General features: G+C 43.4%; 1 protein-coding gene across 1 annotated transcript in view; it reads right to left on the bottom strand.

The window, feature by feature from the left end:
* Window positions 1–2,220: 2,220 nt before the first annotated feature.
* The window catches only part of EBF2 (EBF transcription factor 2), a 194,863-nt gene continuing 174,663 nt past the window's right edge, over window positions 2,221–22,420 (bottom strand). The window contains exons 14-16 of the mRNA XM_004579068.2: window positions 16,837–17,022; window positions 8,531–8,698; window positions 2,221–3,587 (exon numbers count right to left, since the gene is read on the bottom strand). Of these exons, the coding sequence (XP_004579125.2) occupies window positions 3,556–3,587; window positions 8,531–8,698; window positions 16,837–17,022 (386 nt within the window). The 3' untranslated portion in view covers window positions 2,221–3,555. The remainder of the gene's footprint in view (window positions 3,588–8,530; window positions 8,699–16,836; window positions 17,023–22,420) is intronic.

Here is a 22,420-nt window from a genome sequence, read left to right on the forward strand (position 1 = left end):
GGATCAAGCCCAAGTTATATAACTGGAACTCTATCCAGGTCTCACACACAGGTAATAGGGGCCCAAGCCCTCAAGCCATCTTACTTCCACAGGCACATTAGGCTGGATTGCAAGCAAAACATGAGGACTGAAAGTGACCTTGCAATGCAGGATACTGGCATCACAAACAGCAGCTCAACTCTGTGCAGCAATGCCAACCCTTGATTTTTGAGGGTTTTGTTTGGAGGTAGGAATTTGACCAAACAGATCTATAGATACTTACCCAAAAAATGACCTAAACTCATACTCTCTCCTTCAAGCAAATACCTCAACACCAGTTCCATGTGAACTCACACTAAAGATTTCCTCAACCAGAGCCCAAGAAGGACAAGTTATGAGACAAAATGCTACTTCTGCATTTTGGCTATTATAAATAATACTATGACTGTCTGTTGACAGTTTTGTTTTAGGATGTTTTTATTTCTCTTGGATATAAGATATAAACTACAAGTGGAATTGCTGGGTCAAATGATGCCACAACAATTAACTTCTAATAATTGTGTCTTGAGTCATATTTATTCCTATCTACTCTATTCCCATAACTGTGAATAAGCTTGTTACTAAATGATAGAGATGAGCATTAAGAAAATCCAATATTCTTCCACTGAAAAATGCAAAGATCCAATAGTTTTTACAGTACAAAAATTTTATTTTTTGTTAGGATAATTTAAAACTGAAGTAGACATATTCATTTTACAAACAAGATATTCTTCCATAAGTAAGACCATTAAAAACAGTAAACAAAAAAGCTATCTTTACAAAAAGCTCTGTGCATAGCAACTTTATACTGTATATAACTGACAAAGCAAAACAATAAATGAAACTATACAGTTTGAAAATGAAACCTTACTGTACAAAAGGTAAGAAGATAATGGTTTTTAAACCATGCATATTGAAATGTGCAAAGAAAAACTGGGAAGAACTACAATGCTATAACGAAAGACATGAGATAGTGAAGTAAATTGTCCCTTTAAATGAAAAAATCTTACACAGCTCCTCTTAGGATAGAATGTGTAGTTAGTTACCTATAGAAATACTCATATTCCAAGTGGCACAAAAATAATCTGGGACCAGATGATTCAACAGCAATGACTAAAGAGGACAGAGTTGGTTCATTTTTTAATTTATTAGTACACTAAGAATAGTCCTTACACACATTTGTACAGTTAAATAGATCTGCTGCCAAGGTTCTAGCTGAATGGTCAAGGAGGTCTGATATTTAGTTACACATTTTTCGGTGTAAAGCTACCAAGAAATTCTACAATCATTTTGAAGACAGTACTGCACTCATCTTCATGCAAGAGCAAAATTTCACAGGTTCTAAAAGCAATGCTACTTAAAAAAACATTTCCTTATGTTGGATTGGCTCAAATCCAGGTCTAAACATGCTTAATTTTGTTCTGCCTTCATTTTTGGATGGCAGTGTTTGTGTTCCACACAATCTTCCCCTACTACCAAAATTTTCACTGGGAAACTTATGCTTCCATGTATTTTGGCTCTTTAGGCCCTGATTATGAGGGAGTGTCAGCAATAGTTATAAGCATGCCAGGTTTCTAAAACCTTGGATTTTCATGTGCATAGAAATAAGTGAGTCACACTGGGTAATTCTGGAATGGACTAATGGCAAGTAAGAGAGGAGAGGGCTGGTTAGGTGTGGGCATGGCTGCCTGGGGCAGAGGAGGGCTGTAGTTATCTGAAACTGGCTCAGGTGCACTCAAGCTCTTTCTATGAGAGCTGCATCAATCTAATGTCAGAACCACAAACGGTAGCCTGTGTGCAGACTCTACTGTGCGGCTGAAAGTCAACAAGGAGATCCCTACCCCAGCGGACAATGACATCCTTGTTGACATGCCACTTAAGTCTGGACAAGTGTCTAGGCTCACAGAGGCCTTCCAGAATCAATTGCTGTACTCTACTGCAAAGTTTCCTTCCCTAGGAGTTGGGCACGGTGGGCCTCTTAGAGGCCTGGCTTCCTGCTTGGCTTAGAATTCTGCCGGATCTAGGGTCTGAAACTCGCAGGAATCTGAACCTCTTCTTTAGACACAAGGAGAAGGACTTAGGCCTTTCTAACATTGTGTTTCCACACCCTACCCCATCCCATTTTTACCTGGAAACATTGTCAAGCAGGATATATATATGTATGTGTGTGTGTGTGTGTGTGTGTGCGTGTATGTGTTTCAAGAGAGCTTGATTCTGTGAAAGAAACATACAAAGAGAGGAAAGGAGTTGGATATTCCTAGACTGATTCACTAGAGTAAAAGAAAAACCACTACCGCACCCCCATGCCCGGAGTCTGTTCTGTAAGACCTGTTTTGACAGTTCTGTGGGGTCTTATGCCTCCTTGCTGAATGGAGTAAGCAAAGCCAAGGACATGTGTGGCTCTAGCAAAGAAAGAATTCCAAAGGGGCAGCTTTGCTAAGAAACTTATGTGGCTTTGGCTTTTCTGGAGGTGAGCCACACCTGTCCTTGGGATGCTTAAAGCCAGAGACACACTAAAGGGGGAATTCTCTGCATTGCTCAGAGAAGAGGTGGAAAGCTAATATGAATTTAAAAAAATTCACAAAGAGTGAATATCAAAAGGGACATGTAGACTATTGAGAGAGCACACAGAGCTGGGAATGAATTGATGAGTTTGAGTATTTGTGGACGCATATGTACTTGAGTCTGTACTGGGTTGTTCTGTAGCAATCTATCTAAGTTACATGTTCTTGCCCATAGGCCAATAAAATGATGGAAAAAGAGGGGCTGCAGGATAGGGGGAAGAGACTAGTTAGTAACTGCAGTAATAATCACACATCTTTAAACTTGTTACTACAGGTTTGCATCATTTTCATTTTACATCAGGAAGAGATTTTGCTCTCCTCCGAAAAAGGATCTTAATTGCTACTTCTACTTACAATAAGTTACACATTTATTTATTTAAATAATTGTAAAACATTTTAAAATTTTTTCCCTTTTTTGTTTCTTTTTTTTAAAGAGATCAAACTATAAGCAAACACACATACAACATTTCATCATTCAATTCAGGTTTCATTTTTAAGAAAGTCTTCCATGCTGGTACCCTGTTTTGTTCAATTTTTTTTTCTGCATAAACTAAATTGGTATCTGAAAGGCTTCATAGAAAATAGAAATTTTCAACTTTTTTTTCCTACAAAGAAAAACAAATAGTATCCAAAATATTAAGCATGAATTGTTTGCCAATTTTTTTCTTAAATATTTTACAAACATAGGAAGGTGGTTTTCATAATGTTCATAACAAAGAATTGCATTTCTGCTCTTAGCACTGACCACGCCAATGACATCTTTTGTCCATGTCCCCCAAGAGGATCAGTTTGTGTAGCTGCCATCAGCACTATAGGAGAAATGTGAGACCAAGACGCCAGCTCGTTGGACACCCAAATCTGCCCAGCATCTTCATTTGGGGGCTTAATTCTCCCAGCGAGCTCATAGTGCTTTTCTCTCTATGGGTCCATCCGAGTACATCGTGTTGTGCCATAAGAAAGCAGTTCCTCTTCTTTACATCGGGGGCACGACAAGTCCAGTCATGGCTGCAAGGGGAAGAATGGCACAGCAGTGAGATTTGGAGAGCTTGGGGGTGGAAGACTACATGCTTCAAGAGGGATGAGGTAGGAAGAATGCAGTCTGACTCAATTTAATTTAGAGACCAGGGAACGAATTCTCTGAAGGGTTGGCTTGTGAAAGGAACTGAAGGCTTACTGAAATGCAAAAGCAGCTTGTTAAAGTTTTGCTGAGGAGACTACCATTTAAGATTTGTTTTACATTACTAGTTGTATTAGAGAAATTTTAAAAATTAGTGGAAAATGAAACGGCAAGGTTGTATTTTTTTCAGAAAAAATTTTGAAATCTGTGTATAGTTATTTTCATAATACTTTCCATGAACTTTTAGAAGAGATGATAGATGAAAATACATGAACTAATTGCAGTGTGAGCTGAGACTCAAACCTAGGCACTGGGCTGCAGGGTTCCAAGTGGTAGCCACCTGCTGTGCCATCTGCACCTGTCTATCCTAGCTAGCCTAAGTTTGATTTGCTCTTGCTCACTTTTCAAATTAGTTTGTCTTCCTTTAGTGCTCACACATATATGAACTATTTACCACCAAACCCTGAGGTACTGGAGTCGATTTAATTTCCTTCCTAATTTGGGTACCGTTCCACCTCCCACTCTATAGCCCCTCTCCAGGGGCAGTGTCCATTGCTGTCCCCATCCATTCGAGAGGACACAGATAATCCTGTCTTCTGTGTAGAATTATGTCCATGATTTTCCCTAAATATGGGAAATAAATGGTATAATGCAACAAAATAAATAAAATGTATCCTGGCCTTGGCCTTCCTTAGAAAATTACAGGATGGTTTGAAGTTTTCATGCAAAGCAATCATATCTAGAATTTGATTCTTTTGAATGCTATCTGTAATGTATGTAGAGGGGTTATCAAACACCATAGAAGCGTTCTCCCAAGTGGTATTTACTAAGTTTACAAGCAAATCATCAGAACTCTGTTTCCCATTTCATCTCGCTCTTTCTTCTGCCTCCTCCTCTTCACTCTCCTGCCTCCACCCCTTTTGAACATAGCAGTCAGTCCTCTCAGGCAAAATTGTCAGCCATCTATTTCCCTGCTCATACAGCCTTTATTGAATGTTTGTGAGATCTGGATTAAGGTCTAACACAGCTAGCAAAGCCTTAATTATTTTTGCCTGTATTACTATATATTGAATCGATGTAACTTTTCAATAAAAGTGGTTCGATTCTGGACACTCCCAGAAGATTTGGAGAGATAGCAACCCTAGTAATTATCCCAGAGTGGAGGAGTTCTTTTTCTTCCTGGAGGGAGCTGGAAAATGAATCAGACACATAGTGTATAATACCATCTCGACAATCTATACTCATCAACTCTAAATGCCTGATAAATGAGGCACAAGGTGCAACAATGAATGCTGCACATAGAACTCCGCCAGTAGAATCCCACTCACTCATGTTCTCAGCATGAACTTAGCTATTGCGTTTATAACTCCCTCGCCCCTTTATCTTGGTGTATAGTTACTAGTGGGGCTTATGAAAGGCAGAGTTGCTCAGAAAACAAGAACCCAGCAGGTGGGAAACAAATTTCACCTACTTCCTTTCTTCCTGGTCTCACATCCAGTACTCAAGTGGGATGGATCTTCAGTGGAGGGCAACCCAGACTTTGTGTTTACCGAAACCAGCACCAACAGGCAGAAATCAAAGTGAGCATTTTTACCAGCAGTGGGGGAATGCATGAATGTATTTTCCAATTTCTTTTTACCTTTGACATTTTATGGGAAAGTAATGACCTCTCTTTGGTCCAGGTGGTGAGTAGATTACCTGGTGAAGGGTCCAGGAATTTTACTATGATTGTTCCCAATGAGACAATGGACTGTCAAGGCATAATGGGTTCTAGAGACTAAACATCTGGGTCCACGTCATTGGTCACTTGGTGTGTGGTCATGACCAGCTGCCTGACTAGTGATAGCAATAATGCATGACCTGAAGGAGGAGCTTTGAGGAACTCAGTGGAACCCTTGCATGTATGACTCAGTAATAGGGAGTCTTAGAGCATCTTAAAGCGTGTAGGTAGCACATGCGCTCGGCATGTGATGGAGAACATCTCACCCTGCAGGAAGTCTGGGGAGCAGCCTCATCGGCCTGGGAGTAGCCAGAGCCCTTAGCCTGCATTTCCATTCTCTCACTGCCTATCTCAGAAAAAAGTGGAGCTTCCTGCTTCTCAGGCACCTGTCCTGCAGTGCTTGGATGGTGCATGAACGAACCACCATCAGCCTTTCCCACCTCTCTTCCTCTGCAGGGCCCTCACAGCTCTGGCCCCTGAGCCTCCACCCACCTGCTCTACAATGATGAAGAGCAGGAGGCAACTTGCATGGATTCATTGCTGTAACACATGACTGTTGAACCTGAGTGCTGCTCTTCCCACAATTCAAACTCTAAGGGGTTCTCTTTAGAAATCATTTTAAATTCTTTGAAACTTTTTTTTAGACCAGAACTCTAAATTGACAGGTGCATTACCCCTTCCCACACCCCCTCATCCATTCTCCTTTTCCCTTTCCTTCAAGGTTATAAACAAAGAAATTTAGAGTGAATGGTAAGACTCAGTAGAGCTTGTGTGACCTCATATAGCATTTAGGCAAAAAAGGAGTGACAGGAAGATGGGCTGAGTAAGCCCAACCTCTGTTGCACTTGCCCTCGGGAAGATGTCCCAGGAAAGCTTGTCTTACCACAAATGCCTTCACAACCAAGAAGATGGAGACAGATTTTTGCTATCCAGACAGAACTTTTCTCAATATAATGCAAATTCACCACCAAAGGAGGAGATGGCTGCTATTTTATTTTTTCTTTTGGAACAATGCATGAGGATGAGAGTTTATGTCCTAGCCCTCCCCTAACCCTGCTTCTCAAGGAAGCAGTATCTGCAGGGAACTGACATACTTTCCATTGCCTCTTTTAATCGTCAACAAGTAAATACAGCTTTTCTCTGAGCATGATTCACTTGAGGTTGACTATTCGGCAAAACCCCAAGTTCAAGGACTCCTTGTGTCCACTCACACTTTGAGAATCTACAGTGATCCTGCAGAAATAAAGCTAGAGTCTAGTGCCTGTGGCTGAACATAATCAATAAAGCTGCCACTGCTAGAGACAGGGAATCTTAAGTTTTCACAAGACTCCCTTCCAGCTCTCAGGGCTGACTCAAAGCTGACCAATGACATAGCAGGGATCTTGGGTATGCAGCAAAAGACAGGATAGGCATCACAGGCCATGAATTCCAATGAGAAACTTGTAAGCTGGGAGCTGGACCAGTTCCATGTTGAGTCTCCATGGGCAGCCCAGCCAGAGAAGATCTTTGTGCACTGCCACTCCTTGCCCCAGCCCATGGTTTATATGAGAAAGGAGGCAAGGGAGGGCTGCTGGATGGAGGTCAAGTGACACTGCTTTCCTTCAAGTGAAGGTGAGCCTGTTGAGTTGCTAGGAACAAGAAAAGGATCACACCCTTTCTGTCTTCCTTTGGTGTCTGGGTGGAGGGGACCCGGTACTCCTCCTTAGGTTTTATTGTTTTCTCGCTCTGCTTTTTCCCAGTGAGAGCTGTGTGGCTCCTGCTGGTTTAAGGCTCAGGAATAAAACCAGAGGACTTAGAAAACAGACACACCATCACTGAATCAGTTGTGGGGAAGAAGTGGACAATGGGAATTCAGCCACTGCTTTCCCTTTCAGTCTAGGAATAATGACAGAGAATATTCTGGCACATCTGCTAACGAGGCGTTGGAAGCCACTGGTCTCTGATGAGATGCAGCAGGTGGAGATATTTTGCTACAGGCTGAGCCTATTTCCCAATAGCTTAGACATATGGGTGAGGAAAAAAATCCATCGAATATACAGATGTTTCCAACTACTCACACTTTGGGTGGCATGGAGACCCGGCTGCAGTGCCTCACTGGGAGGAAAAACATTTCTCGGTAGCTCTTCCTACTGCTACATGTTCCAGTTTTTGACAGTTTCTCTGGCTAGCCACTTGTCTCTAATACTAGAACAGGGATCAGGCACACCTCCCAGGTCACAAACAGAAGGACCCTTCACAGATGTCCCAAAAAAGATGAGGAGCCTATACCCATCACAAGGACACCAGGCAGTTCCTGTCCCAGGCTCCCTATCAAGCTCTACTGCTCTCAAAGGCTTTGATCCATGAGGCATTAACCATACCCCTGCCCTTCTGGGTTTTACCCAACACTGCTTGCCGTGATTGTTTGCATGTCAAAACGCAATGAGCAGCCCAAAAATAGCACAAGTCACCAGTGAGCCGTAGTGCTCAGCAGGTTCCAATTTGCTCTTTTGCCATCAGCTGCCTCCCATTCACAGCGAGATGATTAGATTCTCATGTACTCATCACATTTGTGTTACGTCACGTCATATCATATTGTAGGACATTGCTCAAAAGTAAGTTTGACAGGTGATATTAATTTTTGTTCTTAGAAACAGTATGTCTTTTCCTCCTTCCTACCCCATCCTTGATCAGAGACACCTGCTATCAATTTGACTAACCTATAACCAGAATTCTCAGACCTTGCTTGTTGCTCCTGATGGAGCCTGTCCATGTATTCCTTGGGAATCTGTGTGCACTGCATGTGGCAAGCTGATCAGGGTGGCAATGTTTGCCCTGTAGCATCTGGGCAGCTACAGGGAGGCCAGCACCTGCTGGGAGACAGTGGAATGGCTTGTGGACAGGATAGTGCCAGGAGTCCAGACACTGCTTGACAGTACTCATAGTTTTACCTTTAGTCAAGCCTGTGACCTGCACATTTGTCTGGCTTCTGTTTCCCTTAAAATGCTAAAAGCATAAGCCACTCCTGGTCCATGATGAAAAAGACCATCTCTGTGGATAAATGGCTAGAGCTATCAATGGGCTCTGGGGCACGTGAGTCATGCTGACTCCCAAGGTGGTTCCTTTGCTTACCTCTGAATCCGTTCCCATTGCCACTGGAGCAGGCTGGCGAAGGGGAGCCTTGAGGCCTGATGACAGGGGCAAAGGCACTCTTCTGTTTGACAGCAGGAAAGACTGAAGAGGAAAACGGGAGGATGGATGACGTGCTGGAGGATCCGACGGTGGGACTTGACGACATGACTGGAAAGCAAATGGACTCTTTGAGAAAGGGGACTCATCTAGAAGTTTAGATCTTTCTTTAGTATACATTCATTGAAGGATTCATTTCCAGGACTTCCTCCAGATTCCAGGAGTTTAAAGAGAAAATGGAATGTGACAACAGCTGCACCTAGTCCAGTGGGAGGATGACACACTTTTACAATGTTAATGGTCCCACTAGAAGAATCTTTACCATGCTAAGGTGATGAAGAGGGCTGAAAGTGTTGTCTGGAAGAGTCAGGAAGGAATCAGTGGACTGTAAAACTGTGATGGGCCTTAATTCGAGAGTAGAAGCTCAGCAAGAAGAAAAGACTATGACCAACCTACAAAAGCATCAGATCTATCCAGCAATAGAAGCCTCTTTTTCAGCCTAAAACAAAGCCCTGAGCAAGAGCTCTAAGCCTCCCAGGGAAGGCCCAGGGCCCCAGAGGTTTGATCTGTTGGGTTAACATCTTCTCTGCGAGCACCATCTCTATGGGCCACTTCCTCATTAAATGTAAAAGTTTATTAACATTTACAAGATTATCTCCCTCTCCGTGTACTTTCAGAGCTCCTGGGAAATAAAGCTGCAAGTCAGTTTCCCCTGACATAATGTTTAGGAAAAAAACAGCAATATTAACACTATTAACATTAAAATGACTTAAGGGAAGCCAAAAACGAAGTGCTGCAATTTCCAGGAACAATAAAGACAATTTGCACAATGAAGTGCCCCCGTCTCTTAATGTCAGACGCTGTACTAAGTTACATTAGATGAGAAGATAATTTTCTGAGTTTGATTTGCTCCAGAAGGGGATAGAGCTCATGAGGGCAAAAATCTTACATATGCACTGCTAGTACAAGGTCAAGTTTAAGGGGCTCCTCTTAGCTTTGGGCTCCAGATTTTGAACTGTTCAACTCCCATGGCTTGGGAAAGACCTCTTAGAATCTGCTGCCAAAGCTCACAGTAAAGACAGCAGTGCCAAATCCTGTCTCAATGACCCCTTTACCCCAAAGAAGACCTGATTAAAAGACCAAGTACAAGGTACACCAAAAGTCACCCATTCTGATGTCCTGTCAAAGGTGCTAGCTATATTTTCCCCTCTCTCCTATAAGTACACTTCAGGCTATATTCCTTCAACTGGATATGTAAAACAGTCACACGGCACACTTCCTGTATGCTGCCTTTTACAATAGAACTACAGAGGCAGAGTGCACCTTCTGACAAACTATTCATAAGTAGTCATGACTTAAAGAGCTGAGCTATGCCATGCAGAAGCAAACATCTGAAGAGTTCTCTTTTTCTCAAAAAAATACAGATTAAAGGAGGAGACTCTGGAATGGAAGACAGAGTTCTAGAAGAATCACAGGTAATACTTGAAGATGTTTCATGAATCAAAAATTAGGCCAATGCACTGTAGTGAGATAGGACATAGGGTTAAACAATTGGTCATGTGTGATTCTAATGCATAATTCCAAGCAATAGTTCCTCTTCTGGCTTTGGTTTTAGCATTAAAGTCAGAGGAAAAACAAAATCCGATTTTCTTTGAGGCATGGGATTCAAGGTGAAGGAAAGATGGAGGGTTGGGAGTCCCTGAATCTGATGATGGTCCAAGCTCTACAATGCTGCCTGCATCGTGTAGGTACCAATGTGGCACAGGTCTCAGCACTTGCGATGCCGGAGCCTCCTCCCCACACAGCATGACAAAGAAGGTTCTTACACTGCAAGCCAGGCATTCACACTTACATTCAGTTCCATTAGCAGTCAGTGCATGACTTGCTTGACAGGTATTTTCTTCTAATAATAGATCCCAATCTAAAGTGAGGCTTATTGGAACAAAGATCAGTCTCTATGTGGAAGAGGAGTGATTCTAACCTTTAATAAGTGGAACTGGTGTTGTGGCACAGTGGGTAACTTGCAAGGCTCAGATCTCAGAATGCCAGTTTAAGTCTCAGTTGCTCCACTTTTTAAAAATATATATTCATTCATTCATTCATTTGAAAAGCAAAGTTACAGAAAGAAAGAGATCTTCCAAATCTGCCTCTTCACTCCCCAGATGGCCAGGGTTGATCTGGTCCATAACTAGGAGCCAGGGATTTCTTCCAGGTCTCCCATGTGGGTGCAAAAGCCCAAGGACTTGAACCATCCTCTGCTGCTTTCCCAGGCCTCTGGCAGGGAGCTGGATTGGAAGTGGAGTAGCCAGGACTCGAACTGCCACCTGTTATGGGATGCTGGCACCACAGGTACTGGCTTTGTTTGCTATGCCACAGTGCTAGCCTTAGGGGCTCCACTTCTGATCCAGCTCCCTGCTAATGATCCTGGGAAATTGCAGCAGATGGGCCAAGTATTTGGGTCCCAGCCACCTGCACAGGAGACCTAGATGAAGTTCCTGGCTGCTGCCTTCAGCTTGCCCCAGTCCCAGCCATTGAGACCATGTGTGAAGTGAACCAACAAAAGGAAGATCTCTGTCACTGTACCTTTGAAGTAAAAATCAAAATCTTAAAAAAAAAAAAGGTAATTCACAGCATTTGGCAGAAAAGCAACCATATGCCATTTTAACCATTTTTAAAATTTTATATATACATATATATGATAATGAAATCCTAAAGGGGGTTTTAATTTGTTCATTTCAACAAGTTCAATTTCTATGTTTATATGCTCCAAAACTCAGTAACATTAAACAAAAGTTTATAAGAGTCAGAAAATCTGTTAAAGTTTAGTAAAAGCAAGGTGAACACAGCATCTAAAACATGATAAAATCTACATCAATGAAATCAGTGTTACATTAACACAGATAGGCACATCTTTAGAGCAAAAGGGATTCCAGAAATAGACCTGGCTATGTATGACAATATTATATAAAGGTACTGTTTTGTATTAATGGAGAAATAAGTACATGGAAACAGTTCACTGAACATTTGGAAGCTCATTTGGAAGTACTCCTTATGTTAAACACCAAAATAAATCTAAGTGGGCTAACAAGTACAAACAAAATTACAAACATGATGGTAGAAAAATTAGGAAGGTCATGTAATTTGCCTAATCTTTGCTTCCAAGACAGGTTTACCATATAATGAAAATCTTACCACACACAATGACAGAAAAATTAATGCAATAATTACTTTGATGTGTTTATGGCCTTGGTAGTTAGAAGACCCTTATAACCCAGTTAGAAAAACACTACAATGGAAAAATAAGCAAAGGACACAAAAAAAGGAAGGTCACAAAAGGAAAAATGAAAATGACCAAGAGACCCATATAGAAATTCTTCCAACTGGTTAGTAATAAAATGCTAATTAAAATGGCAAATAGACATTATTTTCAGCCTAATAAATTGATAAAGATTAGGGAAAAAATGAGAAGGGCTGGGAAACGTTATTTTACTGGGGGGGGGAATGAACTTCCCTAGAGACACTGAGGCAATGCATCTCAAAGTATTTTAAAATATGCATATCCTTTGACCCACTAATGTAATCTCCAGAAATTAATCCCAAGGAGATAATAATAATGTGCCAAAAGAAATCAATCCAAGGGCATTTTTTATAATAATGAAAAATTAAGCAATGTAAAATAAACTATATTATTATTTAAGTCCATACAATAGAAACATCAAAATAGTGTTTTATTAACCAACATGGAAAGGTCTGTATCCTTAAGAAAATTGAGATTACATGAAAATGTACATACACATCAAATTCACTTTTGCTTTAAAAAAAAAGAAAAAGCAAAAGTTTTTTGATGGACATCCAAATACATAATGATGGCATCTCTTCTTGTTGATTAGATTATGACTATCTGAAGATGAATTGAACTATCCATTTATTCAAAATTTTCTGCAATGAACATGTATGACTTCTGAATGAGAAATCAGTAGAACACTTAGAACATCTTTCTTTGACAAGAAACGGTACAGTCCTTGGCAACAAACATCTATCTTTCCTGAATAATTATTCCTCTTTGATCTAAGGCTAAACAAAATTGTCTTACTTCTGCTACCAAACACAGAAACCAAGCCGACTCATAAGTTCTCAAACTCCTGGGGAAAGAGTGATGTTGGACATTAAGTTTTAAATGCAAACATCACCTGTCTTTCTGCTCTGCACACTCAGGACCCAGGTCTGTATCACTGGATTTTGGGGCGACCAGCTTGCTATTTGTGTCTATGGTGATGTGGGCACATCTCTCTAGCTTCTCTCATTGATTTTACTGTAGAGCTCATTAGCTGTGCATCGGAGCAAACACTGCAATTTTCCCAATGTATGTATCTGTGATTGGACTGTACTTCAACCCATATCTCTGCATGGAAATTTTTTTTTACCTGTACAAACTTTTCAAAATATCTATGATGAGAATGTTTCTATTGTAAGAGGGTATGTATATTTTTTACTTTTCCAAAGAAATACAATAGAAATATACTAAAATATTTTAAAAGAACTTGTTTCCTACATGGGTAATTTGACTACTTTTAGAAAGTATTCCCTTATGTTCTACATTTTCTATAATAATCATTTAATATTTACAATAGAAAAGTATTTTACCATTTACTTTTGAAAGTGTAAAAATACCGAAGGCCAGGACATAGTCTAGGACTGTCAGGGAAGTCAGAATCCCTAAGAACAGATCTGATGGCTGCCTCTGTGGACCCTGTCCCCAGCTGCGGATTGGCTGGGTGACTCTGGGCTTCGGAAGAATAGTCCCCATGGGTGTTGCAAGCTTGTCAAGTAGACGCTTGTTGGAGACAACAGACGGATCTGTTAGGAAAGCTGATGGCTCATACTTCCATTGGAGGAATTCTCTGGCTGAGCATTGTTCTGTGGAGAGAGGCCAAAGTAAAGGCAAGCACGTCTGGGCCAGGAATCTATGTGAACATGGGGAGCAAAGGAAAAACCACTTTCCTTCTCACAAGGATTGACTGGCTTGCACAGCCCCAGCTGGAACTCACGGGGCACATATCCTCCTTTGCATTGAGCCATTGCATTTGTTGGCGCTGAGGGGTCTGTCAGCATTTCATTATAACCCCCTATTGTCAGGGGTTTAGAATTCAGCCATAAAAACTTACACTGAGTTGGAACTTGGCACACACTGCTACCGCCAGGAAGTGAAGTTTGTATGTAAAATTGAAAAAACATCTGTTTGGCCATTTTTGAAGTAGTGAGAAAGCAAATGCAGGAAAGATGCGGGTTTTGAAACTCGGGTCAGGCCGTAATGCAAGTCCAACTTGACGGAGAGGCTTGGCTCGGTTTCTTTTTCAATGTCTCTGGCAAGTAATTGCTGTATGGCATGGTCCAGCCACATCAGACTCGTTTAGAAAAGAAAATGAAAACTCACAGGATTGTGTTTTTGGACATAAGCAACTGAGCTGATGAAATGTTTCCCCCTGGGCGTTTCTTGTGTTTCCCAGAGAAGTGAAGACTCCACTGGTTAGAAATACAGGTCAGGTACTATGGTAATGAACTCCAGTGGGTATTCAGTATTTCTTGCATTCCGGGAATCTGATTGTATTGCATGCATTGTTTGGAATCCTAATCCTAGTCCGCATCCCCTTCAGCACTTCCCTGTGAAAACAAAGGTGTAAACGCTCCCAATGGTTACAGGAGCAGCCTAAAGGAGCTGCTATCTTTCCCTCTTCCAACTGGGCTGGTGGCCTTGGTCTTTTTCTCTTCCTACTCTCTGTTGGGGTGATTTTAAGACTTGAGGTGTTGGGCTCAGCGACGTGGCCTAGTGGCTAAGGTCCTTGCCTTGATCCCATATGGCTGCTGGTTCTAATCCCGGCAGCTCCACTTCCTCTCTGTCTCTCCTCCTCTCAGTATGTCTGACTTTGTAATAAAAATAAAAATAAATCTTTAAAAAAAAAAAAGACTTGAGGTGTTGCTAATTTTCTCATAGCTGGGGTGTTGGGTGTTCATGAAGGGAAAGTGGAATGGGTTGTTCATTACTTGCTGGAGTAGGAAGCGTTCTTTCCTCCCAAATGAATTACCCAGTAAGAAACATTAAGCAACTGACATTCAACTTGGCCTTTTCCCTGACCTCTTCTTTCCTTCCCACCTCCCTCCTTTTTGTTGTGCCTCCTCAACTTTTCTCTTTTCCTATCAGCATTGTAGTATTAGACTGACCAACTGTTTCATTTGGTTCACATGTAATAGGTTGCTATTACATAATATACAATTGAATTACATCAAATTTGTTTTGATAGATCAAATAGAGGACATTTCATATGGCACAGCTTAATAATTATGAAGCAGTAAATATTTCTTATAACATTGCATAGGTTCAGAACATGGTATCTAGAGTCTGATGACATGTGTTCCAGTCTCACATTTGCTATTTATTGGTTCTCTAATCCTTGAGTAAATCATGCAACATCTCTTATCTTGTGCAAGGAAACATGGCAACGATAATAAGTTACTCCCATATCAGAGGTGATGGTGAGGATCTGCCTGGATTCTAGATGCAAGCATTACTTACACAGTGGCCATCACATCACTTAGATGGGTTGTTAAAGATATGGGCCTTTTATCACGCAGGACTCCTTCTCCGTGAGGAAGCCTGGGGGAGACTTCCTTAAGACCTTGGCAATGGAAGCACCCACATTCCTCTGATCTACATAAGGAAATACAAATGTGTGGACATAAACCCATATAGAAAATCCTGTTCCTCTCTTCACTCCAGCATCATGAAAACTCAGAACCAAATCAATGACTTCCTTCAGAAAAACCAAAGGGTATCTATGCTTGCCACTGGATTTATTTGATATTCCTGAACAGACTTATTTTTTCACTTATTGCAGTTTCTCAATTGTTTCTAGCTTGTATTTTCACACACCCATCTGACTGTTATGATTCCTCTACTAAATTTTTGGAAGCAGATAAGGCAAAATCAAGCCAAGAGACAAATCAGGCAATAATTTGTTTCCCCCGGACCATACTAATCTAATTAGCCTAGGCCATCTGACAAGACACAACAGAGTACTTTTGTAGTAACAAGATTTCAGTTGTGCTAGAACTGACCTCGACTGCCCGCTGCTACTTGGTACTCTGTTCTGGTAATCTGTGTAGAGGGGCTGAGTGACTCAATTGTACAGATAACCCAGAAATTTCTCAGTGGTTTGTTTCCCCAGAGAACCTAAGGCTGTGAGAGGCGGCCTCCCAGGCATGACACTTCCAGAATCGTGGTGACCATGGCTGAGGGCTGTCCTTGACATGTCCTCACTCCTGGCCAAAGGAATCACTCCGGGTGAAAAGAGGACAGCCTGTAGGACCTTGCAGTAACACCCAGGGCTTCCAGAACACTCCTCACTCCAGACTCAGCATGCCAGCATGTCTCCTGGCCTGAAGCATTCTCTGAGGTTTGAAAAACATACTATTCAGGCCTCTGGGACTATTGTGCAAGCTCCCAGCTTAGCTCCCAAAACAACCAATGAGTGTTCACAATTTGCCCGAGTGTCAACTTTTCTGCTAGACCATAGACTGAGTGGTTCTGTCTCAATATATCTCGGTATTATCAGTCAACTTTCACCTCTCTGGAGGTACTTAAGGGACGGCAAGGTCATGTTACAAAATCAAACAGAAGCACAAGTGTGCTACACAGAAAAACTCTTAGTCATCCATTTTGTGCCCAATTGCCATGCTGAACTCCAACTACAGTTTCTCACTTATAACACGGAGATAAAAATATAACCTCAGAAAATTCTCATGAAAACGATTTATTATATCAGAGCATCTAATGAAGAACGTCCATATAGATAAGGGAAATACTCATAACCCCTCATTCTCATCCTCACGAGGCATAAAAGGAACACATCAGACAGTGACAGTTCATGGAAAATGGAATTAAAATTTTTAAAAATTGAAGCCATAGTTTTTTCATAATACATGTTTTCCATGGATTTCAAAGTATTGTTGGATACTCTTTCTCTGTGTAAAGGGAATCATTTTGTCCTTTTTCTTCTCCCAGGAGGCACTGAGTAACCACATGAAGTCAACGGCAGCTAAGCAAACACAAACACAGGAAGGACACTGCACTAAGAAACTGAGCTACTCCCCGCAAAATAAATCAGTATTATTTGGGAATGCAATTTTCCCTTGCAAAATTCCATCATTAAACTCAGACAAGACAGAATAGAAAGGTGGATGCATAGACTTACTTCCATAAGGGGAGCCTGTGGGTGAGCCATTGAGGAATCCTGGCGATCCTGGGACGCCCAGGTTGGCCATGGGGACATTGCTGTAACCATTCATACTGTTACTCGAGGTACTGTAGTTAGACTGCTGAGGTGTGGAGCTCGAAGAGTATCCCCGTGGAGAGATGCTGCTTGTGTTGCGGATGTATCCTTGACAATAAAGGAAAAGCCCTGGTAAGTCAGCTGGAATGCAAAGCCATGTGGAATGTACCTGGCACAGGCCTGCACCAGCCCCCAACCCAGGAGCTATACAATTCATCTTCACCCTCTGGTTCTTCTCCCTTTCCCTCCCTACACAAGGTGGTATTCCTGATAGTGTCTCCCTCCTCCTCTCTCCAACAGCCCTCAGCACTTAGCTCATGTTAAGGGGGAACAACTAACGGCAGTGTGGAGGGCTGTCTCCCAAACTTTATTTCATAAGAGTACTAATTGGTGTCACTAAAAAAACCCCAAAAAACAAAAACAAGCAAAAAACCTTCTATGATCACATAAATCTAGGCAGATGTTATGTTCTATAGTCATTTCTTGAAGATCATGTTTGAAAGGTCTAGAGCATAGATAACTGGCTTAATAAGCCTAGTTTAGCATTTCTCGGGTTTAATATTCCATTATGTCTTTCTTAGAGATGGGAGGATAGGTGCTCAAGAATACTTCCAAGACCAACTGAATTCTGAAAAGCAGGGAGATTAGTTCAGAGTGACTGCATACTCTGTATTGGACTGGAAGTCATCTTCATTCAAAAAACATCAAGTTCAGCAAAAGTGCTCTCCTTTAACCAAAGGCTTGGAGGCACCAGCAACTCAGGGTGAGAGGATCCATCCCATGCAGTGGAAGCGAAGAGATGATGGATTCTCCCCGCACTCCTGAAACCCCAACCTATACACAAAACTCAGTCTCCAACAAAATAAGCTGCTAGGGTTAGTCATCTCAAAAACTACCCAAATTCGACAAAGAAGATCCATAAGTCCAATGTCTGCACCCCCAAAAAGAAAAGTGATAATGAGTCTCACACACTCTTACAGAAGAAGGGGAAATGTCTTCCGATGGATGAGTGATAATTAGAAACAAAACTCTTAGGTTTAGTGACACTATTAAGAACATTTCTTTTTCACAAATGATTTATGGCAGATTTAGTCTTTGTAATAAAGTCAACATCAATGAAAAAAATCTTTGCTGATATGGTTTACATGTAAAGGCACGCTTCACTATATGAGAGCACTTCAGACAATTTGAGGTGGAGGGCAGGGCTTTAGTTTAATGGTTAGCAGGCTGGTTAAGATACCTGTGTGCTATTTCACAGTCTAGATTTGATACCCAGTTCCACCCCACACTGGAGTTTACTGTGGATGCAGTAACTGGCCTCTGACTTGGTCGCCACCCTAGCCCAGAGCCCTTGTGGGCATTTGGAGAGTGACCCACTAATTATGCACACACTTACCTACTAAATGAATGTAAGGGTTTAAAAAAATTTTTTATTGGAAAGGCAGATTTACAGAAGATCACCGGATCACTGAATCACTCCCTAAGTGGCCACAATGGCTAGAACTGAGCCCATCACGAGTCATGAGCTTTTTCCGAGTTTCCCACATGGGTGCAGGGTCCAAAGGCCTTGGACCATTCTCTATTGCTTTCCCAGGCCACAAGCAGGGAGTTGGATCAGAAGTGGAGCAGCTAGGACCTGAATTGGTACCCATATGGGATCCTGGTGCACACAAGGCAAGGACTTTAGCCACTAGGTTACTGCACCATGCACCAGAATAAAAGCTTTTTTAAAGCTTATGGAAGACTGGATAAAAAGGTAAGCTTATTTTGTTGCAAAACACAGTTGTGAAGCTCTTTCATAATTCAGGTTTCCCAATGAACTTTTAAAAGAGCCCTTGTTTGCATTTGTTGTTATCTGTTTCCTTATGTGACAAAATATAATAGAAATTACCCAAATAAAATAAAGTTACTCAGGCCCGGAGTGATGGCATAGTGGTTAAGGTCCTCGCCTGGCATGTGCCAGGAACCCATATGGGCACTGATTCTAATCCCAGCAGCTCCACTTCCCATCCAGCTCCCTGCTTGTGGCCTGGGAAAGCAGTCGAGGACAGCCTAAAGCCTTGGGACCCTGCACCCCAGTGGGAGACCCAGAAGAGGCTTCTGATTTCAGATTGGCTCAGTTCCTGCTGTTGCGGCCACTTGGGGAGTGAATCATCGAATGGAAGATCTTCCTCTCTGTCTCTCCTGTCTGTATATCCACCTTTCCAATAAAAATAAATAAATCTTAAAAAATCAAGGGTTCGGGCCTTGGGTTTGAGGGAAAGTGCTGCTCCCTGCAGTGTGGCGGCTGTGGGGGGTGCCCCTGCTGGGTCGGACCCAGTGCTGGGGGCTCACGCCAAAGACACTGCTGGAAGGCAGTGAACGAGTCCTCAGCCTCCCCCAGGACCCAAGAGAGCTCTTTCCTCAGGGTAAGTCTGCCATGAGGGAACTTGGGAACTGGGTTAAAATTCCTAGCTCTGCCCAGCTGCTAATATCTTGTGGCTGGGTGAGTTTGGGAGGGGATCGGGCCTTGGATTTGGGGGCAAGTGCTGCTCCCTGCAGTGTGGTGGCTGTGGGGGTTGCCCCTGCCGGGTCAGACCCAATGCTGGGAGCTCACGCCAAAGACACTGCTGGAAGGCAGTGAACGAGTCCTCAGCCTCCCCCAGGGCGACCAGTGGACCATTGGTGCCAGGCTTTGCCTGCTGGCCGCCCGGCGGCAAACTCTGGGTTTTTTTTAAGATATGTTTGCTGCCTGGGGACACCCATGACTAAGTCCAATTTTAGTGTAGGTGAGTAGCAAATCTTGTGTGATTCCCAGTGACAGGGTCATGGAAGTTTTAGGCATGTGTGGGGACTGAGACCTGGTGGTTTGGAGGGAAGTACCCAGGAGATAATTTTGGTTAGACAGATACACCGGCCCAATTAGGAATACAGAAACGGCCTGTTAGCCTAGAACATCACTTATCGTCACACACCAGCCCACACCAATGCTATAGATGGGGGCCTCTTTGGCAGTGATGGGTACCATTACCCGACTGTTTGGTGGAATGGTGGAGTGGTCGCATTTGGCAGGGTCAAGACTCTATCCAGCACGCGAGAGACCTTGGTCTGGGGGTAGACTCTATGGGGTTGTGTGGACCCAACCCTGTGGAAATACAAGATCCCCTGGTTAGCTCTCAAGCTAGGGTTGGGATGGACTAAGCTAGATGTGACCATGCCACCTGCCATCACACACGGGTGCAGGAACCCAAAACAGTCGGGCAGGTCAAGGCAGCAGCACCTGAAAGTGCATCCTTTAACAGGCTGTGGGGTGGGTCGTGCTGCCACTGGAAGGGGACAGAATGGGCAGGCTGAGCTAACCTTAACTCACAAGAAACAACAGAAATCAGGTTGGAGCACAGGTCATGCCAAGTAGGTCCTTGCACCTACTGATCTGCGTAAGACAGGGATGCTAAGCCACAGCATCTAAGGGGACAGGATAAGTGAGGGGCTCTGCCAAGTTGAATCAGAGCAACCACTGGCCTTCACGAGATCTAAGTCTGGGAATAGGTCCAGTTGGGCAGCTAAGGGGATACTCTAGCTGGGTTGAGTTTCCCACCAATGAGCACATGGGCTGTAAATGGGGCTGCGCACCGATCAGGATACGAGTGTAATCCCACTTGGCACAAGTGTGGACTGGGAATGGAAGCACCAAGCCAGGCCAGACTCCAACACCATCTGGTGCTCTGCAGGACCAGGGGAAATGTATGACAGACTAGGCTAGGTCTCAGCTCTTACTGAACCATGTGTAAGCTGTATGGGATTATGGAAGAGCCATGGCTGGGTTGAAACATCCAATAAGAACCAGATTGGGTTGAAGAACAGTCAGGAAACACCACTGTTCCTGCTAGGACAGGAGGTGAACTGAACAGGGCTGGCTCATGGACCCACTGGTATGCGTGAAACCTGGCACTGGGAGAGTTTCTGATGGAGGAGCCTGGGCAACTCCTCTGGCAGGACACAGTCCCTGCAGGTAAGCACAAGAAGCACAATAGGAAACAGCCCAGAACAGGCTATGGAACTTATCCCACTGGTATACACACGGCACGGATTGAAGGCAGACCAGGCTGAACCTGTTCACATCACCCGCTGGTGAGTCCAAGCGCCAGAGCAGAGTGTGGGTCGAGCCAGGTTTGGTTGTGACACATACTAGTACACAATAAGGAATGCCAAGGTGAGATGAGCCGTACCAGATGTGGTTGCAGTGCCCAAACAGCACATGTGATAATCAGGGGGAGGAGGCAAAGCCAACATGGGAATATGGGCTTCCCTGCTGGACAACCGCTTCCATTGGAAAGCATGGGTCGGGATGGGGGCAGATCAGAATAGGCAGGGCTGTAACACCTGTGGGCCTCTTGTGGACTAGATAAGGGAAGGGCCACGGTGGGCCGACTGTTCCGACTGGTGCAAGCAAAAACTAGAGTGGGTGAGGGTTGGTTGGGCTAGCCGCAGTACTAGCTGGCAGAGGCTGGCACTGGGATCTAATTCTGTCAAGTCAAATGCCAGAACCACCTGGAGAGTGCATAATCTCGGAGTGAGTGTGGCCTAGAAGGGAACTAGTGAGCACCTCCCTCGGGGCTACCACTCTCATTGGACAGCACGAACACCAGGACAGGGTCAGGGGTGGCTGTACAGAAGGGCACCTGCCAGTAGGTGTGTGAGCTGGATAGTAGGTTGGTTGGGTTGAGCTGGGCTTCAATGCCCATCGACATGTGCGAGAGCTAAATGGGATGTGGGACAGACTTGACAAGCCTGCGGTGCATACTGGTAAGCATGGGAACCAGGGTAGGGGACAGAACTGGTGGGGGTTATGGGGAGTCGCCCCAACTAGGCTGCAGCTCCAACCGGTTTGCGTGAGGACCGAGTGTGAAGAGGCAGGTTCGAACTGGACTACAACACCCACTGGTTCACGAGGAAGACAGGGCTGGAAACAGAACGAACCCAGCAATCCCAACGACCAGCATGTGCATAAGCTGATTGGTGTGACGGATGGTGTCGGACTCTGTACTAGCAAACTCACGCAATAATCAGGCCTGGGCTCATCTCAGACGAAGTTTCTTTGGAGATCCCTCCAACTGAACTGCTGATCTTAGAACCCCAACCATGAAGAGACTGTCAGCCAGTGGATTCTGAATAGGGTTCATTGCGATTGGAACTGAGAGATTGGCAGCAATCCGGAACTGATGAACTATCAAAACTGTATGAGCAGGACCCTCAGAGCGCGCCTCCCATTGGGGATCTGGGATGGGTGGGAGGTTGGGTGGGGCTTTTCCTTTTGTTTTTTTACCTGACCCCAGATACAGGGAAAAATGATATTGGTGTGGAAACAATGGTATTACCCACTTTCACCCTGTAGCCCTTGACCCTTTGTTCCCTAATCAACTAAGTAAGATTATTAAAAAAAAAAAAATCAAGTTACTCTTGGTTGGTTCTTGGTAATAACAGATGATAATGCTCAAACTCCGCCTCTTTTCATTCTTCAGTCTAT

This window comes from Ochotona princeps, chromosome 11, assembly GCF_030435755.1.
Source record: "Ochotona princeps isolate mOchPri1 chromosome 11, mOchPri1.hap1, whole genome shotgun sequence".
NCBI lineage: Eukaryota > Metazoa > Chordata > Mammalia > Lagomorpha > Ochotonidae > Ochotona > Ochotona princeps.